The sequence below is a fragment of the Condylura cristata genome, unplaced genomic scaffold (genome assembly GCF_000260355.1).
Source record: "Condylura cristata isolate star-nosed mole 26May11 unplaced genomic scaffold, ConCri1.0 scaffold00036, whole genome shotgun sequence".
Classification (NCBI taxonomy): Eukaryota; Metazoa; Chordata; class Mammalia; order Eulipotyphla; family Talpidae; genus Condylura; species Condylura cristata.
This window is the reverse complement of record NW_004567137.1, coordinates 6533856-6559722: the sequence shown is the minus strand read 5'-3', so window position 1 is coordinate 6559722 and position 25867 is coordinate 6533856. Positions and strand designations below refer to the sequence as shown.

Sequence of the window (25867 nt, the reverse complement as noted above, 5' to 3'; positions counted from 1 at the left end):
GGAGGGAGGGAAATGCACGTGACTATGGTGGTGGCACAGGGGTGATTTGGTGATGGGAAACCCGTGGGGATTACAATGGAGATGAAAAAAAAATGTGCAAAATGATGTAAAAATAAACTTTTTAATAATAAAAAAAATACATAAGGTTGAAAAAAAAAAAAAAGATTATCTGGTCTAGCTTCCTAGTTTTAGGGCAGTAAGATATTACCTTCATTCTTCAGATGTGGCAAGCAAGGTTCACATATTTGTTACTCATTTACCAGATAATTTGTGGTTGCATTGTATATCTAACATTCTTCCTTCCTTCTAAGTGCCAGAGATGTACAGGTGAAAAAGAAAAAGAAAGTCCCAAACTCAATGGTATTTCCATAGTAATGGGAGGAAAAAACCAACTATGCAAGTTTTTTTTTTTAATTGCAGTAATATTGGTTTATTAGCTGTTTGTGATTTAGAGGTTCAGGGTCTCCCCTTCAGGTGTTGCTACCACACCATACCCACCCCCAACAGTCCACCACCATTTTCCAAGTGCTCCCTCCCCACTTTCTCTCTCTTTCCACTCTCCCTCTGCTAGCATCAGTTCCACAATCAGATTTTTAAGGTTTGTTCTTGGTTTATCTCTTTGTTTTGTTTCTCTATATTCCACATAAAAGTGATAACATTTGGTACTTGTCCTAAATTATTTTGCTTAGCATAATCTCCTCTAGTTCTATACATGCTGTTTTCACAAATGACGAGGATATAGATCTTTTTTATAATTTAGTAGTACTGCTGTGTGTATGGATGTGTGTGTGTGAGAGAGTGAGAGAGAGATACCGTAACTTTCTGAATCACTCATCTATTTTGGGGCACTTAGAATATTTCTGTGTCTTAGCTACTGTAAACAGTGCTACAATAAACACTGGAATGCCTCTTTCCTTTCAAATTAATGCCTTTGTGTCCTTTGGGTAGATTCCTAGGAGTACAATCCCTGTTATATGGTAGATCCATCTTAATATTTTGAAAAGCCTCCAGACTGTTTCCACAGGGTCCCGCAGTCTATATTTCCACAAACGGTCTAAGAGGGTTGCTTTTTCTCCACAGATCTGGTTTTGTAGATATAGGCCATGCTCATGGGTCTAAGATGGTACCTAATTGTGATTTTGAATTGCATTTCCATGACAGTAAGTGATGATGAGCATTTTTTTTCATGTGACTGTTGCCATGTGAATGTCTTCTTTGTAGAAGTGCCTATTTAGTTACTCTGCCCATTTTTTGATTGGGTTATGCGGTTCCTTTTTGTTGAGTTATATGACCTCTTTGTAGTTCTTTCATATTAGTCCCAGATGAAATGTATTTTATTATACAGAGATATACTTACTATCTAATACATTATGTGTTAAGTGTATACATAGATAAAAACACATCTACACATGTAAACTTCAGAGCAATTACCTAAACTCTGACTATAAATACATGCGAGAGGGAGAAACTCTATAACCCAGTTTTCTACTTCTTTGTTAACGGATCTTTTCACTATGCCATTTCATGAGCACAATTTTCTTTTACTACTTAGCTATGAAAGATCAATAGGAATGTGATTAAGATTTCCTCTTATAAGATGCAAATGCATTGCCCTCAGCAGGAAACAGAACTATAGTTAGTAATTTAAAATTCATTGCTTTCCCTGTAAATTATTAGGTAAGGAAGTATGTCAAAGAAGTAAAAATTTTAAGAGTATTAAATCAATGAGCAATGAAAATATTTTTTAAAAATACCTGACATTAAAGAAATGAGTCTCTGTCTGGCCTCATTTGAAGCTCTTGGTGTGCGAATTCGATCAATCCATTGATATTCTGGGTCTTCATTGACCACAAGTTCTTCTACAAATCCATGAATTATTACAGCTCTATAGCATTTTGGAACAGATGTTGCTGGCAAAAAAAAAAAAAAAAATATGTCTATTATATTTCTATTCATCACAAGGTCAAATTCAATTTTAGAAGATGTTCAACTGAGTTCTTACCTCTTGATATATAATACAAAACAACTTTTACTGTGGTAATCCAATGTGATTATAATAATAATTCTGATCAGTCTTCTAAGCTCTGTTATTACTTGCTTATTATAAGAAATATCCATTTTATTTTATGATACCTCTCACCTTTGTCATGTAAGCATAGTATAAAAAATTGCATTTTTTGTAGGATTTATTTAAGCATACAAGAACTGGGGTCAAGGCAAGAGGTATGACAGGGTGAGAGGATTCACCAGAGACAGATTGAGAGCAGAACAGGCAGATTTATCAAATACACTAAGGATGGGAGCAGCGGGTGAGACAAGAGAAATCTACTGTGCCCTGTGGTTTCATGCTGTAGTAGCTGGCTGCATAGCTTGATAGAGCTGAGACTTTAACCCCTGCACCAACAGGGAGGCCCCACAACAAACTACTCTTACTTTAAATAGCATTCCGTACAAAGTATTAAAAATCAAAATTAAAATCATCTAGCTGATTATTATATAAATAGGTAAAAAAGCAGAAAATGAATACAAAAACTTTATTCAGTGACCTGTAAGTTCTTCTGTACACCATATACGATAGCCCCCAAAATCAAACCTTTAGCTTTCTAGCACCATCTGCAGAGTCACTACTAAAGCCCTATAGTCTCTAATGAACCCATGTTCATCTGGCATTTCAGTAGTCATTGTGCTACTTATTTAACATACCTTAATATGTAGAACAACTGTCACTAGATCTAAGTAAAATCTAGTAGGATACAAAAGTGGGGAACCTGAGAACATCTACACCAATCTTACCTCCTGAAATGAACATTTGTATCTTAAAGCTAACTCACCTATGTAGGACTTTTCAAAGCTCTTACTCCAGACTGGCTGTGAAAAGCCCAGATCTGCCGAGCTCTAATGCCTATTTCCTGGCACTCAAAATGCTGAGTACCTATAAAAGTATATGTAATTTTGGATAGGACCACAGTGCTTGGTACAGTGGTTACTCCAACATTACAGTGTCTTATACTAGAATAGAAACCAGTGTATTTTTTTTTGACAGTTCTACAGACTTTCATACAACTTGCCCAAACTTGTGAAAGAAAAATTTAAAAGGCAGCCAAATCTTAATCTATGGAAGAAGTAAGAAAAATACATGAATATTATTTTAGAGTTTTAGTTTTATTTTAGAGTCGAGAAGGCTGTATTTAGTAATGCTTTCCAAGGCCACTGGAGAGTACTCTGCAAGATACAGTTGTCCACCTACCACAAATGCTATATGCAGGGTAGCCTGGCTTTAGGTGGCCTATTCAAATTAAACCTAAATATGCCACACATTTTGCCTTATCAAGCTCGTTCCCATGAAGTAAATATTAGAGGCTGGTAATTGTTTCCAATTGTTGTGACAATGATTTTGACAGTGCAACAGTTTTACCTTCTCCCTCTATTCTGCTGCTGAGTATGGACAACAAACTGACATCAATGTAGCATAGGCTAGGGGCTTCCCTGGTGGCCTAACTTTCATCACTATGGCTTAAGTTTGATCCCTGGCCAGGGAGCTAACACACATATGGTGCAACAGACCTCTCCTGTCTCGCCCACTGCTCCCCTTAGCAGTGTATTTCAGTAAATCTGATGTTTTTTTTTTTTTTTTAAAGATTTATTTATTTGTACATACAGAACTGGGGTACAGGCCAGAGGCTCAGGGGTGGTGAGAGGCTTCACCAGAGACGGAGTGGGGAACAGAACAGGCAGATCCGATGAAGTACACTGCTGAGGGGAGCAGCGGGCGGGTCAGGAGAGGTCTGCCACACCATGTGGTCTCCTCCTGGGTAGGCGGGAATGAACTCATGCGGAAGTGGCTTTAGCTTCTCAGTGCAGTGCTTTAACCCGCTGCGCCACCAGGGAGGGCCCAAATCTGATGTTTTGATCCCTACTTTGTCTCTGGTGAATCCTCTCACCCCTCTGCCTGTCTGGCCTATACCCCAGCCCTTCTATGCAAAAAAAAAAAAAAAAAAAAAAATTAATAAAAAAAAGGTTCTGTTCTGAAAACTATGAATGAACCTTCTATAACCACAGTGCTTTATATCATGTTACACATGAATAGTTTCAGAGGCACTGATTTCTTTGCATCATGTGACCTAGATCAACTGTGGTCTCTCCCTACTTACCACACAATGAATAGGTTTAAGTTTATTCCCTTAATTGTTTTGTTTTGAGTTTGGACTTAAGTAAGTGCCATCACACTTTGCATTCCTACACCACAGTCATACAAATCTAATTTCTCCAAGGATGACTTGATTTGTAACATTGCAGTAAAAATGTTCAACCTTCATTTTCAATCTATTTTCTAGTCATTTTCACGTATTTCAGAGTTGTATTCTTATGCAGTGCTTTAGCAATCAATTCTCCACTTTCAAATCTAGTATCCCTAAGCAAAATATTTAAATAAATGAAATTAAGTCCTTTCATTAATATATTGACTCTTCTTCAAAATTCTGGGAAGAACTCCAAAATGTTCACCTGTTACTCTTTCTACTGGCTTTTAGTGACTGTTACCAGCAATGTTTAATCCTTCCAGAGGTTGAAGGCTGAAAGAGGAGCAGTAGTAGCAACATCCTCCTAAGGTAGCATACTCACTTTCACCCCAGGGGTTCAGACAAGATGACAAGAAGTAACCCAGTAGCCTGTCTTCTACTAGATTTTTTCATGTTTTCAAACAAAAATTATATCATATATTAATACTTGTAGATCATATAAACAGTCTCCAGAACTACAGTAACTATTTCTGATTATTCAATAATTTTCTAACATCAAAACCAAAGTATAAAAGATCTTCCATTAGCCTTCTGAAATATTAATTTGATTTCCCATCATTAACAATTATTAAATTCCTTGCTAAATGTATAATAAAATATATTTACTTACTGCAAAAGAATTTGACTCCACATGATGACTGCCTAAATCGATTTAAATCATTGAAGAGGTCTACTTTGACTACTACATTGATTTCCCCACGGATACCTATAATTTCAAAAGGAAAGTCAAACTTCTACATTAAAAATAAAATACAATTAAATAGTCTATCAAGTAAATGCCAATTAATGTTTATTAAATAATACAGTAATCAATGCTAACTTTCTTTCCTAATTATTTTCACACTATTTTTTTTATTTCAATTTCTGAAAAACATATTGCATAAAGAAAGAATACTTTTAGTTTTTACCACTATTTCAATCATGACTGACTAAACAGGTATCATATTTGAAGTGATGATGACATTTACTGAGCACTGAAAATTGTTCTAAATGCTTTACCTGCAGCACCTCATAGTGTTCATACCAACTCAGTGAGGTTATTGCTGTAGATCTATCATCCTCATTTTGTGGAAGAATTAAAATTTGATAATTTGCAGTGTCACTAACTAGTAAGTAAAAGAGCCAGGATTAAAAGTCATACCTTAAGATTCCAAAGTAAATGCTCTTAACAAAGAATATTATTTAAAACAAAAGAAGTTTTCTCTTTTTCAGTCAATATAAGTTAAATAAAGTAAAAAAATTTTCAAGAGTAAGGGTTTTTAAGAACATACCATGATAAATAAAAATTACCTCGTCCTTAACTCCAAACACCAAAAATGATTTGACTGTCTTAACTTGAAGTCCAATTCACATTTATAAAGAAAGATTTTCCAGAAAGAGTGACCAACTCATTTATTTACTCATTGAACTAAAAGATTTAAGTTTCTAACAAAGGTCTATAAACATATTAAACTAATTATAAACAATATTTAATATAATATGTATGGAAAATTGATTCATACAATTATAGTTTATAATCCAAGTCCAGATTAACTCTCCAGGGGCATTTTTTTATTAGTAAGTAATAACTGACTCAATTTTATTTCCTGATTACAAAGATATACATATATAGTGTAGAAAATATAGGCACAAGGAGGAAAAAGATTACAAATCAGAAATGAAACTACCAAAAGAAAATTATTTTATTACGTATTGTATGAATTTATTCAATTACGTCACAAATAAGTAATTCTATTTTCTAAACAAATGTGGGACATTCGACAATATTTTACAACCTGAATTTTGCAGTTTATATTATGTACATTCCCTTACTCCACTCAATTCTAAAAACATGCATTTTATTCTGCTGTGTAATTCATAATCTATATAAATTCTAACTCATTTACACAAATCCAATATTCCAATTTGTTTTGATATCTTAAATATTAGTAAATAAAAATAAAATGTAAACATTCTCACAATAAATGTATAACATGCAAGAAAATACTTTTATTTTCTTATAGTCAAGTACTATAGTGTAGTTGCCAGGTCAGATATGTAAAATAAGTAGAAAGAGGCCAAGACCTGGCCGGTTCTTTAAGGGTCGATTTGCCATCTAAAGAGACAGCATCTATTCAGTTCTTAAAGTTACTGAGTAGAGGACCCATTTCCAATCTTAAGCATCATGGAAGACATCAGACTTTTTACTTATTTATCATATTATAACTTAAAATTGAGAATTAAAAAAGGTATTCACCTACTACTTCATTTATCTAATACTATTATTACTATTAAGCAATCACAATCCAGTTAAATATAATAGAAGATATCCAGTTCACGTGTTGAGCTTAAAGAAATATTCTCATCTCTGCTCTACCTCTAGTGTAACATCATACATCAAAAAACCTCAACAGCACTCCATTGAACACTGGTGTACGCTGGTAAGAAACTGAGGATAAAATGGTGAATGATGTACAAGTATTGTGCTGATGACAGTTCTCACCTTACTTAACAAAACCTATAAAGTTTATCAGGGAATCTTTAGGTGTCCCCATACCACACTGTCAGAACTCTGCTTTGGGGAACAAAAAGTCCTTAAAGAATTGTTAAGAAGAAAAATATCAGTGTTGTCTACTCTAAAATATGTTCTATGAACAAAATACCTCCATCAGATGATTTTTAAATAATGCATTTACTTCACATTTTATAAATTTAGCCAGCGTTATTTCAAACTCTGTTCAGGAAATTAACAAGCAGACCAATAATACTTTACTATCTCATGTCCATAAAAAAGAAGACATGTTTTAAAGACATAAAATATCAAATTTTATTTAACACAAAAATCTTTAAGGAAAAGTGAAAAGACACTGTGATTTATTTTCATAGAACATACTCCTTACCATGTATGGTGTCATAAATTGGGAACCACCCTGAGATGACCGTGGCAGCTTCACTGTAGAGTAAGGGGTCGATGTCGATGTACACTTTGCCAATGGCATCGTTTGCACTGTAAGTATCATGATCAAGAACTGTGATCTGGAGCGGTTCATCCTGTAAGTCTTCATCATCTACCTAAAAGTATACCTTAAAATTACTTCTTATCAGAAAGGTAGAGAAATAACACAGGAATGTTTTAACTCCTTTTTTGACAAAAAATGCTAAATTTCTGAAGACATACAGCTTACCTCTGAGCACAAAGGTAGAACGATCACACCAAAAGGTTTTACTTCCTTTCCTACACATTATCTTGTGTTCATTTAATTCCTTCTATGGCATCCAACAAAAAAACTTAAGGAATGTCACAATAGAGTCACCGATTGTCTACAAAGAGTAAGATATAAGGGTACACTGCCTCCATAATGTCTAAGACAAATGCAGAGAATAAAACTGAAAGCAAGACTAACATTATTTGTAAGAAAAAGGAATTTATGTTCATTAATGAACTAAGTTCACAAAATAAATGTCTAGCCATTCTCCAACTTTTATTTACTCTTTATCAAGTACTTATCATATGCCTAGCACTATGCCAAAGAGCAGAATTCCCTGGTGGATGAAATGGACTGAATGTCTGTGTCTGCCTCAAGCTGCTGAAGCCTTAGTCCCCATTATGATGGTATTTGGTGGTGGGGATATTATAATTACATATTGAAGATACAGTCTTCATTAGGAATTTGTATCCTTATAAGATCACTTAAGGAAATAGCAAGGTAAGTCATCCACTGACCAGAAAGAGGGTCCTTGCCAGAACCCAACCAAGGAGGTAGGTATTCCCTGCTCAGATTTCCCAGCCTTCTGTATTTCCCAGAGAATACAGTGCCATTGGTTAAGTCATTCAATATGTAGTGCTCTCTTATAGGAGCCTGAACTGAGAGGACATGCAAAAAAAAGATTACTCCCTCATGAAAGACACATTCACTACTTTGGCAGCTCTTCTCTAGCTACCACACCATCCTCCAATTTGCCAGTAGTTCTCACCAAATTCAACGGAACAAAATGTTATAGACAATAGTAAGACGAGAAAAGAATACAAAGAAGAGAGTTTTATTTTCTGTAGTTAAAACAGCACACATTTTGAATGCAGCCTATGTATGTCTGCCATTAGAACATACAATACTGTTAATTAAGACTGAATTTGTGTTCAACTGTTCTCCTTATCTTCCTTATATATATCTGCTTTGACCAATAATATCTCCATAATTGTTATGCTTGCGTTAATTTTTTTTAATCCTAGTGACCCTTTTATCACTATTAAGTTTATTTTTTATCTTACAGCACTATGTGAGGTTTACAACACTACATGGGGTTAAATTTTTAAAACTTAATTACAAAACATTCTACCTTTCCCCATCACCTATTTAATTTCTTGTGGATCTTAGGCTAATAGTCCAGCTGCTGAAGATTATTTTAAAAAATCAAAATACAGGCCCTCCCTAGTGGCGCAGCGGGTTAAAGCACAGCACTGAGAATCTAAAGCCGCTGCCGCATGAGTTCGATCCCCGCCTGCCCCGGAGGTGACCACATGGCGTGGCAGACCTCTCCTGGCCCGCCCGCTGCTCCCCTCAGCAGTGTACTTCGTGGATCTGCCTGTTCTGCACCCCACTCTGTCTCTGGTGAATCCTCTCACCCTCCGCATCTCTGACCTGTACCCCAGTTCTGTACTAATAAATAAATCTTTAAAAAAAAAAAATCAAAATACATGAGTTATTGTTGTTATCATTGATATAATATAAAAAGATGATTTGTTTTTAAGGGCCCTTCCCTATAACAGAGATATAATTAAAAATTTATTATGGCCCTCCCTGGTGGCGCAGCGGGTTAAAGCACAGCACTGAGAAGCTAAAGCCATTTCTGCATGAGTTTGATTCCCGCCTGCCCCGGAGGTGACCACATGGTGCGGCAGACCTCTCCTGACCCGCCCGCTGCTCCCCTCAGCAGTGTACTTCATTGATCTGCCTGTTCTGCTCCCCACTCTGTCTCTGGTGAAGCCTCTCGCCGCCCCTGAGCCTCTGGCCTGTACCCCAGTTCTGTATGCATAAATAAATAAATCTTTAAAAAAAAAATTTATGAATGAAATTAAACACGGTATCTAGAAATTGCCTTAAAATATCTCGGCATCCTCCCCCCACTAAAAAATGGGAGTTGAAGGTATGTTTGTTTTGTTGTTTTTGTTTTTTTATGCATACTGAGTTGGGGTACAGGCCAGAGGTGCAGGTGAGAGGATTCACCAGAGTGGGGAGCAGAACTGTCAGATCCAGGAAGTACACTGCTGAGGGGAGCAGCGGGCGGTCAGGAGACATCTGCCCCGCCATGTGGTCATCTCCGGGGTGGGCGGGGTTCGAACTCTTGCTGAAGTGGCTTTAGCTCTTAGTGCTGTGCTTTAACCAGCTGTGCCACCAGGGAGGGCCCAAAGGTATGTTATTTTAACTATAGGAAATAAAAATTTCTGTTTTGAGTGCAGGAAATAAAATTTTTTGTTTTGTATTCTGTTCTAATCTTACTACCCTTTGTAGCATTGTATTCACTTGAACAGAACCACTGTATTTGGTGAGCTCTACCAGCAAACTGGGGGACGGTGTGGTACCTAGGGACCAGCTGTCAAAGTTGTGACACCTGTGTCTTTCATAAGGAAATAATCTTTGCATGTACTCTCAGATCAGGCTCCTAAAGAAACAAGGATGGCAGAATGTAGGCCTCTTTGGCTACAGGTAAAGTTAAGTGAAGGCCAAGTAATTCAACATATTAATCTATAATGTACATGCTTGAAAATTTCCATAATGAAACATTAAAACAATCATCTTGAATTCTTAGCCATCCTGAATCATGACATCCAATCCATTCTCTCTAACACTACTACTACTACAATATCTATAATTTTTTTCAAAAAAGGACAAATATATTGTTTTTATAATTATCTGAACAAATTGAGTATTTTGTCATTTCAAGAATTACTAGTAATGTACCATCCATCCATTTCCATTAAGAAATAGCCATTTTCACGGAGATTACAATTGAAATGAAAAAAAATGTACAAAATGATGTAAAAGTAAATTATCATATTATAAAAAAAATAGCCATTTTCTTAAAATTAATGTCCTATCATGAAAATTACTAACATATAAAGTTCATCTCCCTCCTACATTTCCAATAACAATGTTGAACAAGACTGCTGTTTTCAAGCATTTTTTTTTAAGATTTATTTATTTATGCATGCAGAATTAGGTACAGGCCAGAGATGCAGGGGCAGTGAGAGGATTCACATTTTTAGACTACATAAAAATGAAAACACCATAAAGCAAAATTATACAAGTATTTAAGTATTTTGCTAGGCTAATGAAGATGTAGTTTATAATTCTAATTCCACCTGAAATAATTTAAACAAATTATTCTACTTTTTCTGACTCATGTTCCATATTTTTACCTTACTGATGCAGTTTAAATGACACAGATTTAATGCATGAATGACAGTGGGTCTTTTAAAATACACAACAATATTTTGGAAACAACTAAAAGAAAATCCATACATTTATACAAAAGAAAAGATGGAATGAAAATGTCACAAGCAAAAAAAAAAGCAACTCAACACAAAAGAAAAATGATGTTAGAGAATTCTCATTTCCTGATTTCAAAACTTACTATAAAGGTATAATATAAAAAGTATGGTAATGTCATAAAACCCACAAATATAGATTAATGGAACAGAACTTAAGAATCCAGAAATCAAACCATTCCTCTATCCATTGACTTTTTTTTTAATTATTTTTTTTTAAAGATTTATTTATTCGTACAGAACTGGGGTACAGGCCAGAGATGCGGAGAGTGAGAAGATTCACCAGAGACAGAGTGGGGAGCAGAACAGGCCGACTGATGAAGTATACTGCTGAGGGGAGCAGCGGGCGGGCCAGGAGAGGTCTGTGTCACCATGTGGATCTCCTCCAGGGCAGGTGGGGATCGAACTCATGCAGAAGTTGCTTAAGCTTCTCAGTGCAGTGCTTTAACCCGCTGCGCCACCAGTGAGGGCCCCCCATTGACTTCGTTTTTAGTGTTTGATTTCTTTTCCCAGGTGTAGTCCCTGTGAAATTCCCACCACTAATTCACCATTGCCATGGTCCCTGTACTCTTCCTACCCTTGTTTTGATCCCTTTTCCTTCCCCCACCCCTGCAGAATGTCTCTGTTTTATAGTTGTCTGGGTTTTTTTGTTTTGTTTTGTGTTGTCTTTTTTGTTGTTGTTATCATATGCTGCCAACTTTTGACAAGAATGCCAAGACCATTCAATAGGGAAAGAATAGTCCCTTCAATAAATGGTATGAACCAAAAGATATCCATATGTAAAAGAAAAAAGTTAAAGCCTTAACCTCATAGTACTATGAAAATTAATGCAAAATGAATCAGTAAGCCTACCTATAAGAGCAAACCATAAAACTTTAAGAAGGAGACATAGGGATAAACTGTTATCATGTCAGCTTTGGCAATGGATTCTCTGATTGACAACAAAACCATTTGTAACAAAAGAAAAACACATAAATTAAACTTTAGCAAGTTTTAAAGTATGGTACATAAATGGAACTATTAAAAGAGTGAAAAAAAGTATTTGCTAAATATATACCCAACAAAAGTTTACTATTCAGAATATAAAAAGAAATTTTACAACTCAGTAACAAAAAAATAAACAATTAAACTTAAAAATGGGCGAAGGCCTTGAACAGACAATTTTCAAGAAAAGATATACATATATCCAATAAGTACATGAAAAGATTCTCAACACTATTACTCATTAGAGAAACACAAATCAAAACCGGTTAAGATACAACTGCACATATACATTCTTTAAGTTCATCACCAAGTCCTGTGATGTCTATCCCTATAGTACTGTCTCTAAGTATTAACCATTGGAGGTTAAACTAGAAGGAGAGAGTTCAAAGGACAAGGAAGGGTCCTCAGTCATAAGAAGCAATGCCACTCCAATCACCAAAAAATGCATATTAAAATTATGATATATGCATCACTTCAGACCTAGTAGGATGACTACAATCTTTTTTTTTTAAGTTAAATAATGCAGAAAAATGAAGAAAAACTGAAATCCTCATCCATACTGGTGAGAGTATATAAAAAGGGACAGCAATGATGAAACACAATGTAATAATTCCTCAAAAAACTAAAAGAGAACTTAACATATGACGTAGTGACTTCACTTTTGGGGAAATAAAACAAACCAAAGACAAGGATTTAAGTAGATAGTGTACATAAATGTTCAGTGAAGCACTATTCATAACCAAAAGGTAGAAACAACCTAAGAGCTCATGAGCAAATAGATAAGTGGACGACAAAATGTGTCATAAAGATAACAGTGTATTATTATTCAGGAATAAAAGGCATAAAGTCTGATAAATGCTACAACATGGATGAAACTTGAAAACATGATGCTCAGTGGGAGAAGCCAGAAACAGCAAGACAGACACTGAGTGATTCCACTTGCATGATGTATCTTACACAGGTAAATGCAAAGAGATGAATAACAGATCAGTGGCTGGACAGAAAATAGGAGATTGAATGAATACAGTTACTGTTGAGACTGATGGAAAAGTTTTGGAAGTAGTGGTTATGGTTACCCAACTTTGTGAATAATGAATGTTTCTTAACTATATACCTACTAATGGTTAAAATACAGCAATATCTGGCCCTCCCAGGTAGCACAACTGGTTGGGATGCAGCACTGCAAGCGAGTCTCAACAACCTCAGTGGGAATTCAATCTCCGCCCTGCAAGTTACCCACATGGTGCAGCAGACCTTGCCTGTCTCACCAGCTGCTCCCCTCAGCAATGTACTTCGTTGATCTGACTGTTATGCTACTCACTCTGTCTCTAATGAAGCCTCTCAGTGCCCCTGCACCTCTGTCCTGTACCCTAATTCTGTATGCATAAATAACTCTTTAAAAAAAAAATCTGTAACATTCTTTTTACCACAATTAAAGTTTTTTAACCTTTACATCATTCTTACATTATATCACATAAATATGATTTTTGGTATATCCCAAAATCCAGAGGAAATTACTATAAGTAATGATTCTATTTTTGAAGGATTCTATTTTTTTATGTTTCCAAATTCATTTACTCTATTTTCTTAATTGTAATCTACTTTTCTTAAAACTCAATATTCCTATTTAAGCAATATTCCTATTTAAGGGGTATTTTTATGGTAATAAGTAAACTACTCCTTCTGGAAGGAAAAGACTATTCAAAAAAAAAAAAACCACAAATGTTAACATTTAAAAACTTACCTCAAATTTAAACCATTCTGAGTTCCACTGAGGGTTGAGGGACTTGAGGTACACATCTGTTTTAAAGGTAGTATTACCAAATTTCACCTAGAAACAAATAAATTATTTGAATACAAATATCAAAAAAAATGGGGTAAATAAATTTTAATTTCAACCAAGAAATGGGAGGATAATTATGGGGGGAGGCGGAGTAATAGGCAACTATCCCCTGAGGCAAAAGAGAAAAAACATGAATGGATCCAGATCGGTCAAAGACCAAACCTGGAACAAGCAATTGCCCCTGCTCTGCCTGATCAGCTCCTGAAGGAAGTTAGAAATATAGACCATTATTATGTAGGTACAGAGGAAGGACTCAGGATGGCCTTCACTAAGTATGACCCCACACAACAGTCTTGAGGGAAGAAGCTAGCAAAATCACAAGGTAAATAAAAAAGCCAACTGATTCAATTCTCCTCCTACCATCTCAGCAAGAGTCCAGAACTATAGCCCGTTATTATGAGAATGGGCTATTATTTAGTAGTAAAAGCCTTATATTTATAACTTCTCCCTACAGGTTATTTTTTAATCCCTATCTGCACATACATAGTAACCAGTAATAAACTATTACAACTAAAAGCTTTAAGCTTCTAGCTTCAAGGACCATGAAAAGGCTTGAATAGGAGACTATCTTACTTCATAGCCAATTTTGGCAGGCAATTAAGTTACATGGATCCAAAAAATATGGAGAAGGAAATGAATGAGGCACAAACAAGCTAAATCTCTGGGACTTACTTTCAACAAGGAATGGAAATTATGAAACCTCAGACTAGACTTGAGAAAAACAGGCAGGTACTTTCTAGGTTGCCTCACCTTTTCTCATTTTGATATCTTCAAGTCCTTCCTAATTCTATCAGTTATCACTATTAAATATCTTTTCTAATCTCAAAAAAAAAAATCACTAAAAGTTACCCCCTTCTGCTGATCCCAGCTCCAAGCTCAATACACTGTAGACACAATCATGATAAATACTGAATCACCTTCCCTTTTTGACCTACAGCCCTGCTTTTGTTATTATAAGACTTGCTAATATTATTATTCAACCAGTGTGGGAACTTTTTGAAGAATAAAAATATCCCAAACTAAAACTATTTTAATATTTTTCTGGTTATTTTACTATTCACCTTGAATTATAAGACATGGTACCACTATTCCTAGGAAGTTTGGTTAGACAATAAAAATGGTTTAAAAAATTACATGAAAATAATAAAATGAATGATAAAGTCAAAAATAAACATGTATTTGCCAAATATGCCACTCAAAGCTATTTTATTCAATATCTAGTGAAAAGAACAGCATCCCATAGGCAAAGAACACAAATAGACAATGTGAAGAAATGGAAATATAGCTGTCTTTTAAATCTAGTAAATCTAGTAATGAAATCTAATTTCATTCATACTAAAATAAATGTAAAATAAACATTTTTAATAAGTTGGCAAAGATGAAGTCTGAAGACAGTGTTGGTAATGCATCTTCCCAATTTGTTGGCAGGAGTATGGAGCAGAATGATCTCTATGGAGTGCAGCCTTCTATGAACATCGAGATGCCTAGGCCTTGGAAGTTCATACAGAGATATGCAATGGCATATATAAGCAACATTACAGAAGAAAGCGCAAAATTGGAAACAACCTAGATACCCAATGATTTGGAACTGGTTAAGTGAGCATAGTAACGCCACATGTTGCAATTCAAAATAAATGAATGAAGCAGTGGTACAGAACAATGTCAAAGATGTGTTTTTCTACTGCACAATAGTGACTATGGTATTCTTTGGGGAGAAAAAAATGGCAAAATGTTATTAGTCATATAATATATGCCTTTATATGCATAGATCATTTCTAGAAGGATATACAAGAAATGTTAAGAATGTCTTACTAGAAAGAAAGGAGGTAAGAGTAAGGCTGATTCATTTCATGAAACCTTTTGATTTTTGAACCCATGTACAGATATTACTTATTTTTAAATGCATTATTTTAAATCCAAAAGCTAAAGTTAAATTCAGATGGCAATAACTATTTTGACTCAACTTATAGAACTCTAGATCCACTTTCAGACATTTATTATAAAAAAGTACTTGTACATAAGGCCCCTCCCCCAAAACTACACGAAAGTCTAAACAGCTATCCAACAGGACAGTTGTTTACTTAGTAAATAAAAGGCATCCCTACTAAAAAATGGAGTGGATGATAGGGACTGGCATGGAAAATGTCAATATACAAATAACTGAAAATAAAACCAAGTAGTGGAATATTATAAAAATCAAGGGATTGTGATACATATTTGTTTTTAAAATATGAAATGTAAAAAGTCTCTGTGTTTGTTTTTTAAGAAGGGTATTGAGGAATATATGAACACAAGCCAAAGAATGCAGCAATTATATCTGGCCGGGGACTGATGGGGTGTGGGGAATACACTTCAGCATGGTGAGAAAAGAGGCTTTCAAGTATTCCTTCTGAGTCATACAAATCCTTTGGAATAGGAACTGTTTCATGTATGTTCTTGTATTACACTTGAGTCTCTTTTTTTAATTTTAATAATCACTTACAAAATGAAACTTAATAAGGGAAAACAAACCTGGAAAGAACAGATATTACTATTCAGTTAATAATTTAATTTTATTACATCTCAACAGTGAAGGAGATATTATTTAGTTTGCCGATAAATTGAATAATATGAAAGCAAAATGTTGTTAGCATCTATGAAACCATTCAAAAGTCAAATGAAATGAAGGGTTTTGTTGCAACTGCTAAAAATGACATTATCTTTTTAAGTCAGGAGTTCAGACTCCTCTTCAGCTGTGTCCCACTATACTACAGTGCTCTCTCCTATGCTTTTCATTTCTTTTTTGGTCAGCTGTCCACTCTAGATACATAAGGTCAGCTAAAGTACAATAAACAAAGACATAGACCAAAAACAAGATTAGAAAAAGGGTACAGTGTATTTTGCCAACACTGTGATGATTCCCTTCTACTAAAGAATCACAGTTCATTTGGTCTTATTTAATTCCAAGGAGATTTTATTGCTCAGCAATTAAATGAATGCCTTACAACTTTGTTAAAGAACATCAGGGATTTTAATGAGATTCCCTATAAAGTAAAAGCATTCTCTTCCCCACTCATTAGTTAAATTACCTTGAGAAAGTTATTTAACCTGTTATTTAAAGGCTGCTTCCTCCGTAGTACATGGGATAATGCATGTAGAGACCTAGCAAAATATTTGCCATATAAAAAATACTCATTAAGTATTAATTTCTTTTCCTTTCCCTGCTCCCACAAAGAACGATAATGCAGTTTACCCCAGTTTGTAGTTTGTAACCTGCAAATTAATAGTGGGAAGTATTTCCATGAACATGTCCCTTTTACAGAACTCCACCTCATTCTTCCTAACAATTCCTATGAAAATTGTCATCTTTATCATAGAGGATTATGGGTGTTTAGTTGATGGGTGTGAGATAAAAACACGTATCTGAATAGGTGTGAATCACCAACATTACCTCAATTAAAAAAAAGAGAGAGAAGTCACTTTTAGATACTTCTTGATATTCCTAAAGTCCTCAGATCACTTACTAGAAATTCCTTCACCCAATGAAGTCAGGATCAGTTAACCAACTAATTTAGATAAATCACAGAATTATTAAAAATAATACAAATGGGGCCTCCCTGGTGGTGCAGGGTTAAAGTCTCAATGCTAACAAACTGTCACCAGCTACTGAAGCAGTGTTTTTCGGTAGATCTCATATTCTGCAATCCACTCTGTTTCTGGTCAGTCCTTTCACCACCCCCACTTTTGGCCTACACCCCAGTTCTTATATGCATAATTAAAAAAAATCTTAAAAAAATACAAATGGTAAACAGTTTAAGATAAAACATACAAGCTCATTCCTTAATGTAAGTCTTAAGTCTCTCCTTTGAGTAAGAGTCCATTATATAGACTTCTGCAGTTGTTTGTGTTCTTTTTCCTGCATAAACCACACCCACTACATATTATTCTATGATTTCCACTTTGGGTTTATTGGGCGGTAGATATAAAATAGTTGCAAAAAATGTGAACATAGCATCCTAGATTCATCCAATCTTTTCTCCATCTAATTAAGAGTAAATCTTTGTAATTAATATATAATTCTTTAAAAATTATTATCAACATAATTTTCAAACTATGTGTAAACATAGTTTTCTACATAGTACAAACATAATTTTCAACAATGTAGATAGGATTTAAATCAATTACTCTAAAAAATAGACTTAGTATCAACAGATTTAAAAAAGCACAATGACCTCTTGGTAAAATATATCAGCCAACTGATGGCAGAAGCAGGCACAGGCTCAGAATAGGCTCGGTGAGAACAAGCTGATGTGGAAGATTCAAACAGCCGTTACAGGAGGCATGCAGAACTCTATTCCTCTTTTTCCTTTTTACCAAGTTTGTCCTATTTCAGCTGAAAAATGCTCCTTTTTCCTTTCTGCCTATGGAAATTTTACTACCCTTCAAGCCCAACACTAAGATTTACCAGAACGAGCCCAGCATTCATTATCTCTCTCCTAGAGCTTATACAGTAGTGACAGCCTACATCACGTAACTGGGCCCTTTATTAGACTCTAATCCCTTATTATCCCCCTTTTCCTGCATTAATCTTTCCCTTTCTGCTGGATTATTCCTATTAACACACAAATAGGTTCTGGTATCTTCTAAGTTATTTTTCTAAGTAGTAATAGCTCCATTCTTCCCAAATACCACACTATTTCTCCTCTCCTCATGCTAGCCATATTTCTTCAAAGATGTCATTCCTGCTTCACCTCTCGTGCACTTTCACTACTTCATTTCACAACAGAATGGGCTTCCCTCCTTATCACATCTCTTGTCAGGATCACTAACAACCTCCAAGTTGTCCAATCCATGTATTTCTCTATCTTTTTATTGAACCTCTCAGTGCCACTTGACAGATGAGGGCTTTCTCTTTCTAGAAACCTCTGCTTTCCAACGCATTACTTTCCTGATTTTTCTCCCCATTCACTGGCTAACAATCTCAGTTCCCTTACCCTAGTATGCCTTCTCGAACAGATTCCTTAGTGCTGAGTTTTTCAAGGATCCATCGTTCTTCCCCTTCTAAGTCAGAGGTTTGCAAATGAGACTGAACCAACTCATATTGGAGCTTTCAGAAATTTCAGGAGGTAAGGATGGGTGGAATATGGTAGTAGTATTTAGATTGCAAGGGCCAAAGATGCTTTGAAATACAAAGGCGTCTTGCAGTACAAGAGAGAGCCCCCAGCAAGGAATACATACTTATGTCATGACTTTCCAATGTCCCACTAGATTATTACATGCGTTACATAGAAGTTAATTCAGTTTACAGATAAAAGTGATAGGATTTCAAGAAATAAAAGCAACATATAAATTAAGAAACAGCCCTTTCCCCAAGAGATGACTAACTTGGAAAAATGACACAACCAAAAGCAAGGAAGGCCTATCTGAGATGCCAAACCACAATCTGTAGGAGGTGAAGTCATGTTTATGTGATAAACACAAAGGAGGCACTACAAATTCTGCATCCTTCCTTATTTTCTCCACAAGTGGTACTTATCATCTAGCATACTTCATCCTTATCTTCTTTATGAACTTCCTCTTTTCACAAAACGTAAGTTCTGTAACTAAAGCAATTTTTGTTTTATTCATTGCTATGTCCCCAGCATACTATACTAGGGTTTGATGTAAACAGAAACTTAATAATAGGCATGAACTCAATCTGATTACTTCAAATCTTCTACTAGGGTCATGAACAAGTACTTCCATATTGAAATAAATATTTAAGAACAATTTCATTTTTGTCGTCCTGCCCTTAGGAGAATTATACTGAGATTTTTTGGTAATTGTGAGGCTAGACAGGTTATATTATCTCTGAGTATCATGCCAGGAAAGCAGTAACTCTTATATGAAGGAGATACTACATCTCAGAGCTGAGAACACTGAGCTATATGAGTTTATTTTAACTCAGCCTCTCTTCTGAACATCACAATCATAAATCCAACTTCCTCCTTGACAATCCCACTTAAAGGTTCTAAGGACATTTCCAACCTAACATGCCCAAATATGATTTTCCATCTAATTAATGAATTTCTATCAACTCCATGGGAATTTCAGGAAATTAAGGAATCTTTCAGTCTCCCATTTCCTGGTCCCTACTCCAATCTACCAAGAAATCTTCTAGAGTCTACCTTCAAGTACATCTGAAATCACCAATTTCTCCTCATCACCTAAACTATCACCTTGGCCCTTACTAAATCGTTTTTGAACTTTAATAGAATGTCCCACCTAGCTGTTTGCTTCACATCTTTCCCCTTCAGTCCATTCTCTAAACAGAACAAAAATGTTTATCTTAATTTTTTTTTTGTTTCCTGCTGAATTTAAAATACAATCTGAACTCCTGACCATGGCTCTCAGGTACTGCCCCATGAAATCATGTGATCATGACCTCTCCCCACAGAGGAAGACTGTGTTTATGAATCTTAGATGGGCCTTCATTGCATCTAAGGACAGCTCCCTGAACACCTCTCAGCTTCATCTTAAAGTATTCTGGTCTTCACTCACCACATGCCAGCCAAGCCATCTTCCTTCCCTCCCTAAAAGAGCAAATTTCCTTTGGATAATCCCTCTTATAAAAACAGCTCCTCTTCCAGCCACTCTTGTTCCCTCTACACACAATCAAATACCCCAGACCAGGCTCCCTCTCATCCAGCATGTCTTCACTTGATTGACACTTGCTCAGAATCCTCCTGACTCCTCCACCCACTGATTCCCTTTTAGTATCTTTCTATTGTTCTTTCACGGCATACATCACATTTGTGATCATATTTTTAATGTTTATCTCTCCCATCAAAATGAAAGCTCTATAAAAGTAAAAACCAATCTTATTTTGTTCACCACCATAGTCATCCGCTAGACCAGTGGCATGGCTAATAATGAACACTCAGTGACTGCCTGTCAAAAGTTACAATGAGTCACCCTTGAATGTGACTCTTCCCTCACAAGCAAAACCACTGGTCACCAGGACCCAACAATATTATATAAGAAACATTCCTCAAACCTTCCTCCTCTAACCTCCTCTAACCCAAGGGCCATTGTTCAAATGCACAAACTAGCCACCTCCTAATTGCTCTGCCTGCCTGATCTATCACTGCCCAGTCCTTCACCACTGAAACCATGCTATAAAGAATTAAATATAAACATGATTTTATTTCATTTCTGCTTAAAAAGCTCCCTGGCTAAACCTCCCTGCTGCTCACAGGATAAAGAGAAACTTTCATATAGATAACAGGGTCTGGCTTCAACCTACCTCCAGCTTCTACTTCCCACAATCTGCACTACACATGTAACAACTTACACTCCCAGCACAACTCAAACTCAGATGGCTCCTTGATCACACCAAGTCCCCATTCTCTGCTCCTGATGTTCCCTCTGACAAAGAAAATCCTGGTTATTCTTCAAGACCTGCCTTAATTGCCACTTCTTGGGAAGACTTCCTAAACCTTCAGAAGTCAGAATTCATTTCTAAAATAACACTCACTATTGCATCAGGAGAGTTAGTAAATAGCAGAGCAGTGCAGAAAAGAGACCACCAGTTAATAGAGATTTACTAAGTTGAGTAACTGTAAACAAATTATGTACAGCCATGAGCCACCAGTTACCTCATCTGTAATATAGACTTAAAAAAAAAAAAGCAAGACTATCCTGAGGCTTAAGAATTGAAAAGTACTTAGCAGAAAACTATAATAATACGGCTCAATACACATTAACTATGTGCTTTTAACCTAAACTGTGTGCATCATTTTGTAAGTGCTTGAAAGCAAAATCTATTTGCTTTGGTAATCTCTATACTCCCATGTTCTAGTAGCTAGCCCAAGAAAAGACTTAGGGACTCTTTCTCAAATGAAAATGAAGTTGAGATTGAGAAGCCAATGGGGTGCGGGGAGGAGGACTGCAGTCATTAGGTGAGACAACCTTTAGGGGGTATCAAAGATATTTTATACTGAGATGAGATCACACTGTATATTCTCGTATATCTATCACCTCTAAGCATGAAATGCCTGCGTTCTAGTTCTAGTTAGTGCTCTGGCTCATCATCATGTCAATTTTCATTAGTTTTTTCACTTGACTCCTTTCAGCTCTGGGTTATTACTTTCCGGGCCCTAGGCCTGTGCTAATTTGCATGAGTTATAAACTAATCATTAGATCCAAGAAGCAATTTCGCCCTTTAAATCCAAGGCATTTAATTGGCTTCCTACCTCAAGACATTCAATTACCACGCACCGGCTCGACCGGCTCACCAGTCCATACAGGCACAGAAAGTGTTACCGCTGTGTTTTGGAACTTACACTGATGATTCAGAAAACGTGATGCTACAGAGTGGAGGTCCTGGCGGGGTAGATCTCCCGGTGCCCATAACGGACTGCCTGCGTCTACATTCTTAAACATCCTCTCCATCACTCTGGGATGAAGAGGTGCGCGGCCCCAAGGGAGGGAGTGTGCGCGCGTGTGCCACGCCTGGGGATGTCCTCGCTGGCAGGTGGCCCGCTCGGAGCCCTGACAGCAGGGTCACCGCAGTGGGGGGGAGGCGCCGGGCCGCCCGCGAGCGCACTGCCCATCCCTCCACCAACAGTCGGGCGTGCACCCTCCAGGGAGCGCCGCGCACTGGAAGGCGGCCGACCTAGCAACGCGCAGAGGAGCGGGGGCCAGGTGGGGAGAATCCTTCACCCCGCTGCGCGCCCCTCGTGGGTGCGGGGGGCGGGGGCAGCACCTGGCACCAACCTCCACGAAGGCATCAGTCAGGTCACTAGCCCGGTCCATCACTGGCAAATGGCGCCCGGCCACGATTTTCACCTTCAGCTTCCCTGGCATGGTCTCGGCTCCCGTCTCTCCTCCGACTCCTGCAGAAACAAACAAGAGCGTCTGCGCCCGCCGCCCGGCGCCGAGCGGAGCGGGGGAGGGGCGCGCGCGGGAGTGGTGCGCGCCGGCGGGCACGCGCGAGCTAACTGACAGCCGAGCCCGCGCGCGCGGGAGCCGCGGCCGCGCTGAATTCGCCACTCACGCTCTGGGGGGAAGGTGTGCCGTCCCGCTGGGGCGCTGAGGCCTCATTCCGGAGAGGCAGCCGGAGGAACGACCCCGGTGGTTCCTTCGGCCTCTGTCCTACAGCGCTGACCAGAAAAGCCCAAGTCAGCTAACATCTCGTAGAGTTTCGGCGGCCCTCACAGGGCTGTCTCCGCCCCCCAAGATGGCGGCTCTCGGGCGTGGAGGAAGCATCGATCATTCGGCGCTCGGCCCTCTGGTCGGGGAGAGATTAAATTCGCCGGGAAAAGGTGAAGGGGGCGGGGCTGCCTTCTGGGAAGTCGCAGGACAGGACAGCGGGTCGAACCGTGCATCATCCACCAAGAGGTTTCTGAGGTTTCTGCCCCTCTCTTGCCGCCTCGCTCGCTAGTGGGCTGGCTCGGTGCTCCCGAGGCACAGCGGGGGTTTGTCCGCTGGCGGATGCCTTCCCGGCAGCCTGTGGGCTTTCCGAGGGCTGTGACAGAAGTAGCAGCCGAGGCTGTAGAGAGGAGTGAGTTCAAGCTGTTTTTTTAAGGGCCCACTAATGCTTCGTAAAATCCCATTAATTGGTTTCTACCCGGCAGGGGTGCTGTTCTTTGCTCGCCATGTAGGATTTCAAGGAGCGCTCAGTCGAGTATTCTGCTGTAACTTTTTAAATGCTGCCCTGTACACGTATGCTCTTTGAGTTGCTGACATTGTGCAGGTTTTTTTCCGGCGAGGAGCCCAGAAATTCAAAGCCACTGCATGAGTGAGTGTGCCCCAAACTCTTAGGACCGTTCTGTTTACTTATTAAGGCTCTGCAGGCCCGAAGAAAAGACCCACAGTGCTGTCAGGATTTCCGGAGCACCTTTAAGAAATCAGTCAAGTGCAAGAAATGGGCCAGATGAACTTCATCTTGAAACGTCTTGAAGAATCCACCCAAGCAAATTATATATACATATATGTATATATATATGTGTGTGTGTGTGTATGTGTGTGTGTGATATAAATGAGGTATAATCTATGGACTCAATCCATCAGAGAGAGTTTAGGGAAACTGAGGCACGTGCCCGAACGTTAGTAACTTACGCCACTGACTGCATTCCAAATGTCAAAAACCGTGTCTGACGTATCAAGTGCCCAGAATGAATTAACAATTCCGGTTGAAAGATTATACCCCTGGATTCATCAGGATTGGAAAATCCCCAGATGAAGCCATCAGGATGTTTTTAACTTGAAAAATACTCGGTTTAAATTAAGTGCTTCAGGCAATAAAGAACCAGAATAATTTTTCAAGCCAAAAAATTATTTCCACGGAGGAATTGTTCACGCCAATGAGAAGTTGAACTTTTCCAAAGAGAACAGGAAAAAGTTTCCTCACGGTAAAAAAGGCTAAAATGAAAAGTGTTGACTTTTTCTGGACTAGAAAACCCATTATCCAGGCAAGCTGACAAAAGGATGGAGGTTATAGTTCCCATGCAAATTTCCTTAGATCTGTTTCTTTTGTCCTTTCAAGGTCACCTACCCTAAGTGATCTGTTAATTCTGTTGTGTTTTGTTTCCACAGTAAAGGTAAAATAGCTTTCCTACTAAAATCAGTTTTATCACACTACACGTTCGTTTAAAACTTACTGAATTACATGAAGAAAAATTGCTGGGAAACTAAAGTTTAGCAATTTCTTAATGGAAATTGTATTACAAGACATTGCAATATAAAACTATTTGCAAATTGCATAATTAAAGTATAACAATGTCAGCCTCCTAATTAGTGGCCTGTGAGATACTTGTATATACCTGTTGCCTTAGGCTTCATCAACAGGAGATTATAATTAAGATGCTTCCTGAAGACTTTTTTTTAGTAACATCAAGCTTGACTTCAGTTTATTCTCTAATAATTGTGCTGGCTTGTTTTAATTAACGCTGGGAACAAGCCTTACTGTTCTGACAAATCTGTCCTGATCTGGTTGCTGATTACCTTCTTGAGCTTCAGAACTCCGGCACACCCTTTTTGCATTTTACATCCTATAGTAATAACAAGAGTTGGCCATTATTGACTATTTGTTCTGTACTAGCTGCTGAAGTCAGTGCTTCACAGCTTTTAAGCCTCCTTAAAGTCCTTGGAGATTGGAATTAGCTTCCTTCATTTTACAGATGAAGAATTCAGGGTTTTGAGAAGGCATAATTAACCTAAGTCACAAGACTTGTGATGTTGGAGGCAGGACATGTGATCCTGGAACCCAGGCTCTTTAAAGGAAAATTACCTCATTCAGAAACACTAGACTTTTCTCTTTCTGAGATGCCTTTTTCATAATCATCCTAGCAGATACTTATGAATTCATAATTCAGTTCAAATGTCATTTCTACTGTCTTCTCTGATTTCCTTCCAAATAAAAACTCTACTCCTATCTGTATGCGACCACTAAATCTAATTCATTGACTATTGCATTGTCCATATGTATAATTATCCAATACCTCTCTCTCCCCTGTTAAACTAAGCACCTTGAAAGGAAAGATTGTTTCCTAAATATTTCTCAGTTCTCTGTTCCTTGCTTTGTGTTCTTCAAGTGGTCAACAAATACTTGTGGATTTAAATTTGAGTCACAGTTGAGATATATATATATATATATATATATATATATATATATTATATCACTTTGCTCTGTCTTCTTTCTGGCTTTATCTCTTGCCCTACCTTTCTGCCAGGTTAACATTCTCAAAACTGGTCTTTGATTGCTGAAGCCAGTGAATAATTTTCATTTTACCTCTCTCTCTCAGGCATTTGATACTTGATCTCCCTCTCCCTTGAAACACCATTCCTCTGGGTATTCAGTCACCATGTTTTGCTTACCTGTTCTGTTATATGCATCTGTCTTCTCAGCTTTCCTGCTGTCTTCAACAATCAGGTGTTTTCTCAGTATGGTTGTTTTTTTTTTTTTTATGTGTTTATTTATGCATAGAAGAACTGGGATGTAAGGCCCAGGATGCAGGGAAGTGAGAGGATTCACTAGAGAAAGAGAAGGGAGCAGAACAGGTTGGTTAACTGAAATACACTGTTGAGGGGAGCAACAGTAGAGACAGGACCATCGGCTATGTGGATTAGTTCCATGGCTGGGGATCAAGCTCAGGCTGTGGTGATATCACTGAGTCTTAACCCCTAGTCCTCAGGGAGCCCCCTCAGTGTTTTGTTCTTGACCCTCTTCTCTAGCTGTTCTCTCTCCCTAGGTGA

General features: G+C 37.6%; 1 protein-coding gene across 13 annotated transcripts in view; it reads right to left on the bottom strand.

The window, feature by feature from the left end:
• Positions 1-25035, bottom strand: part of C2CD5 (C2 calcium-dependent domain containing 5) — an 88267-nt gene extending 63232 nt beyond the window's left edge. For all 13 annotated transcript variants that reach the window (XM_012732844.1, XM_012732847.1, XM_004693215.2 and 10 more), the window contains exons 1-6: positions 22668-25035; positions 22388-22506; positions 13553-13639; positions 7178-7349; positions 4909-5004; positions 1755-1910 (exon numbers count right to left, since the gene is read on the bottom strand). In XM_012732844.1, the coding sequence (XP_012588298.1) occupies positions 1755-1910; positions 4909-5004; positions 7178-7349; positions 13553-13639; positions 22388-22477 (601 nt within the window). In that variant the 5' untranslated portion in view covers positions 22478-22506; positions 22668-25035. The remainder of the gene's footprint in view (positions 1-1754; positions 1911-4908; positions 5005-7177; positions 7350-13552; positions 13640-22387; positions 22507-22667) is intronic.
• Between the last annotated feature and the right edge of the window lie 832 nt (positions 25036-25867).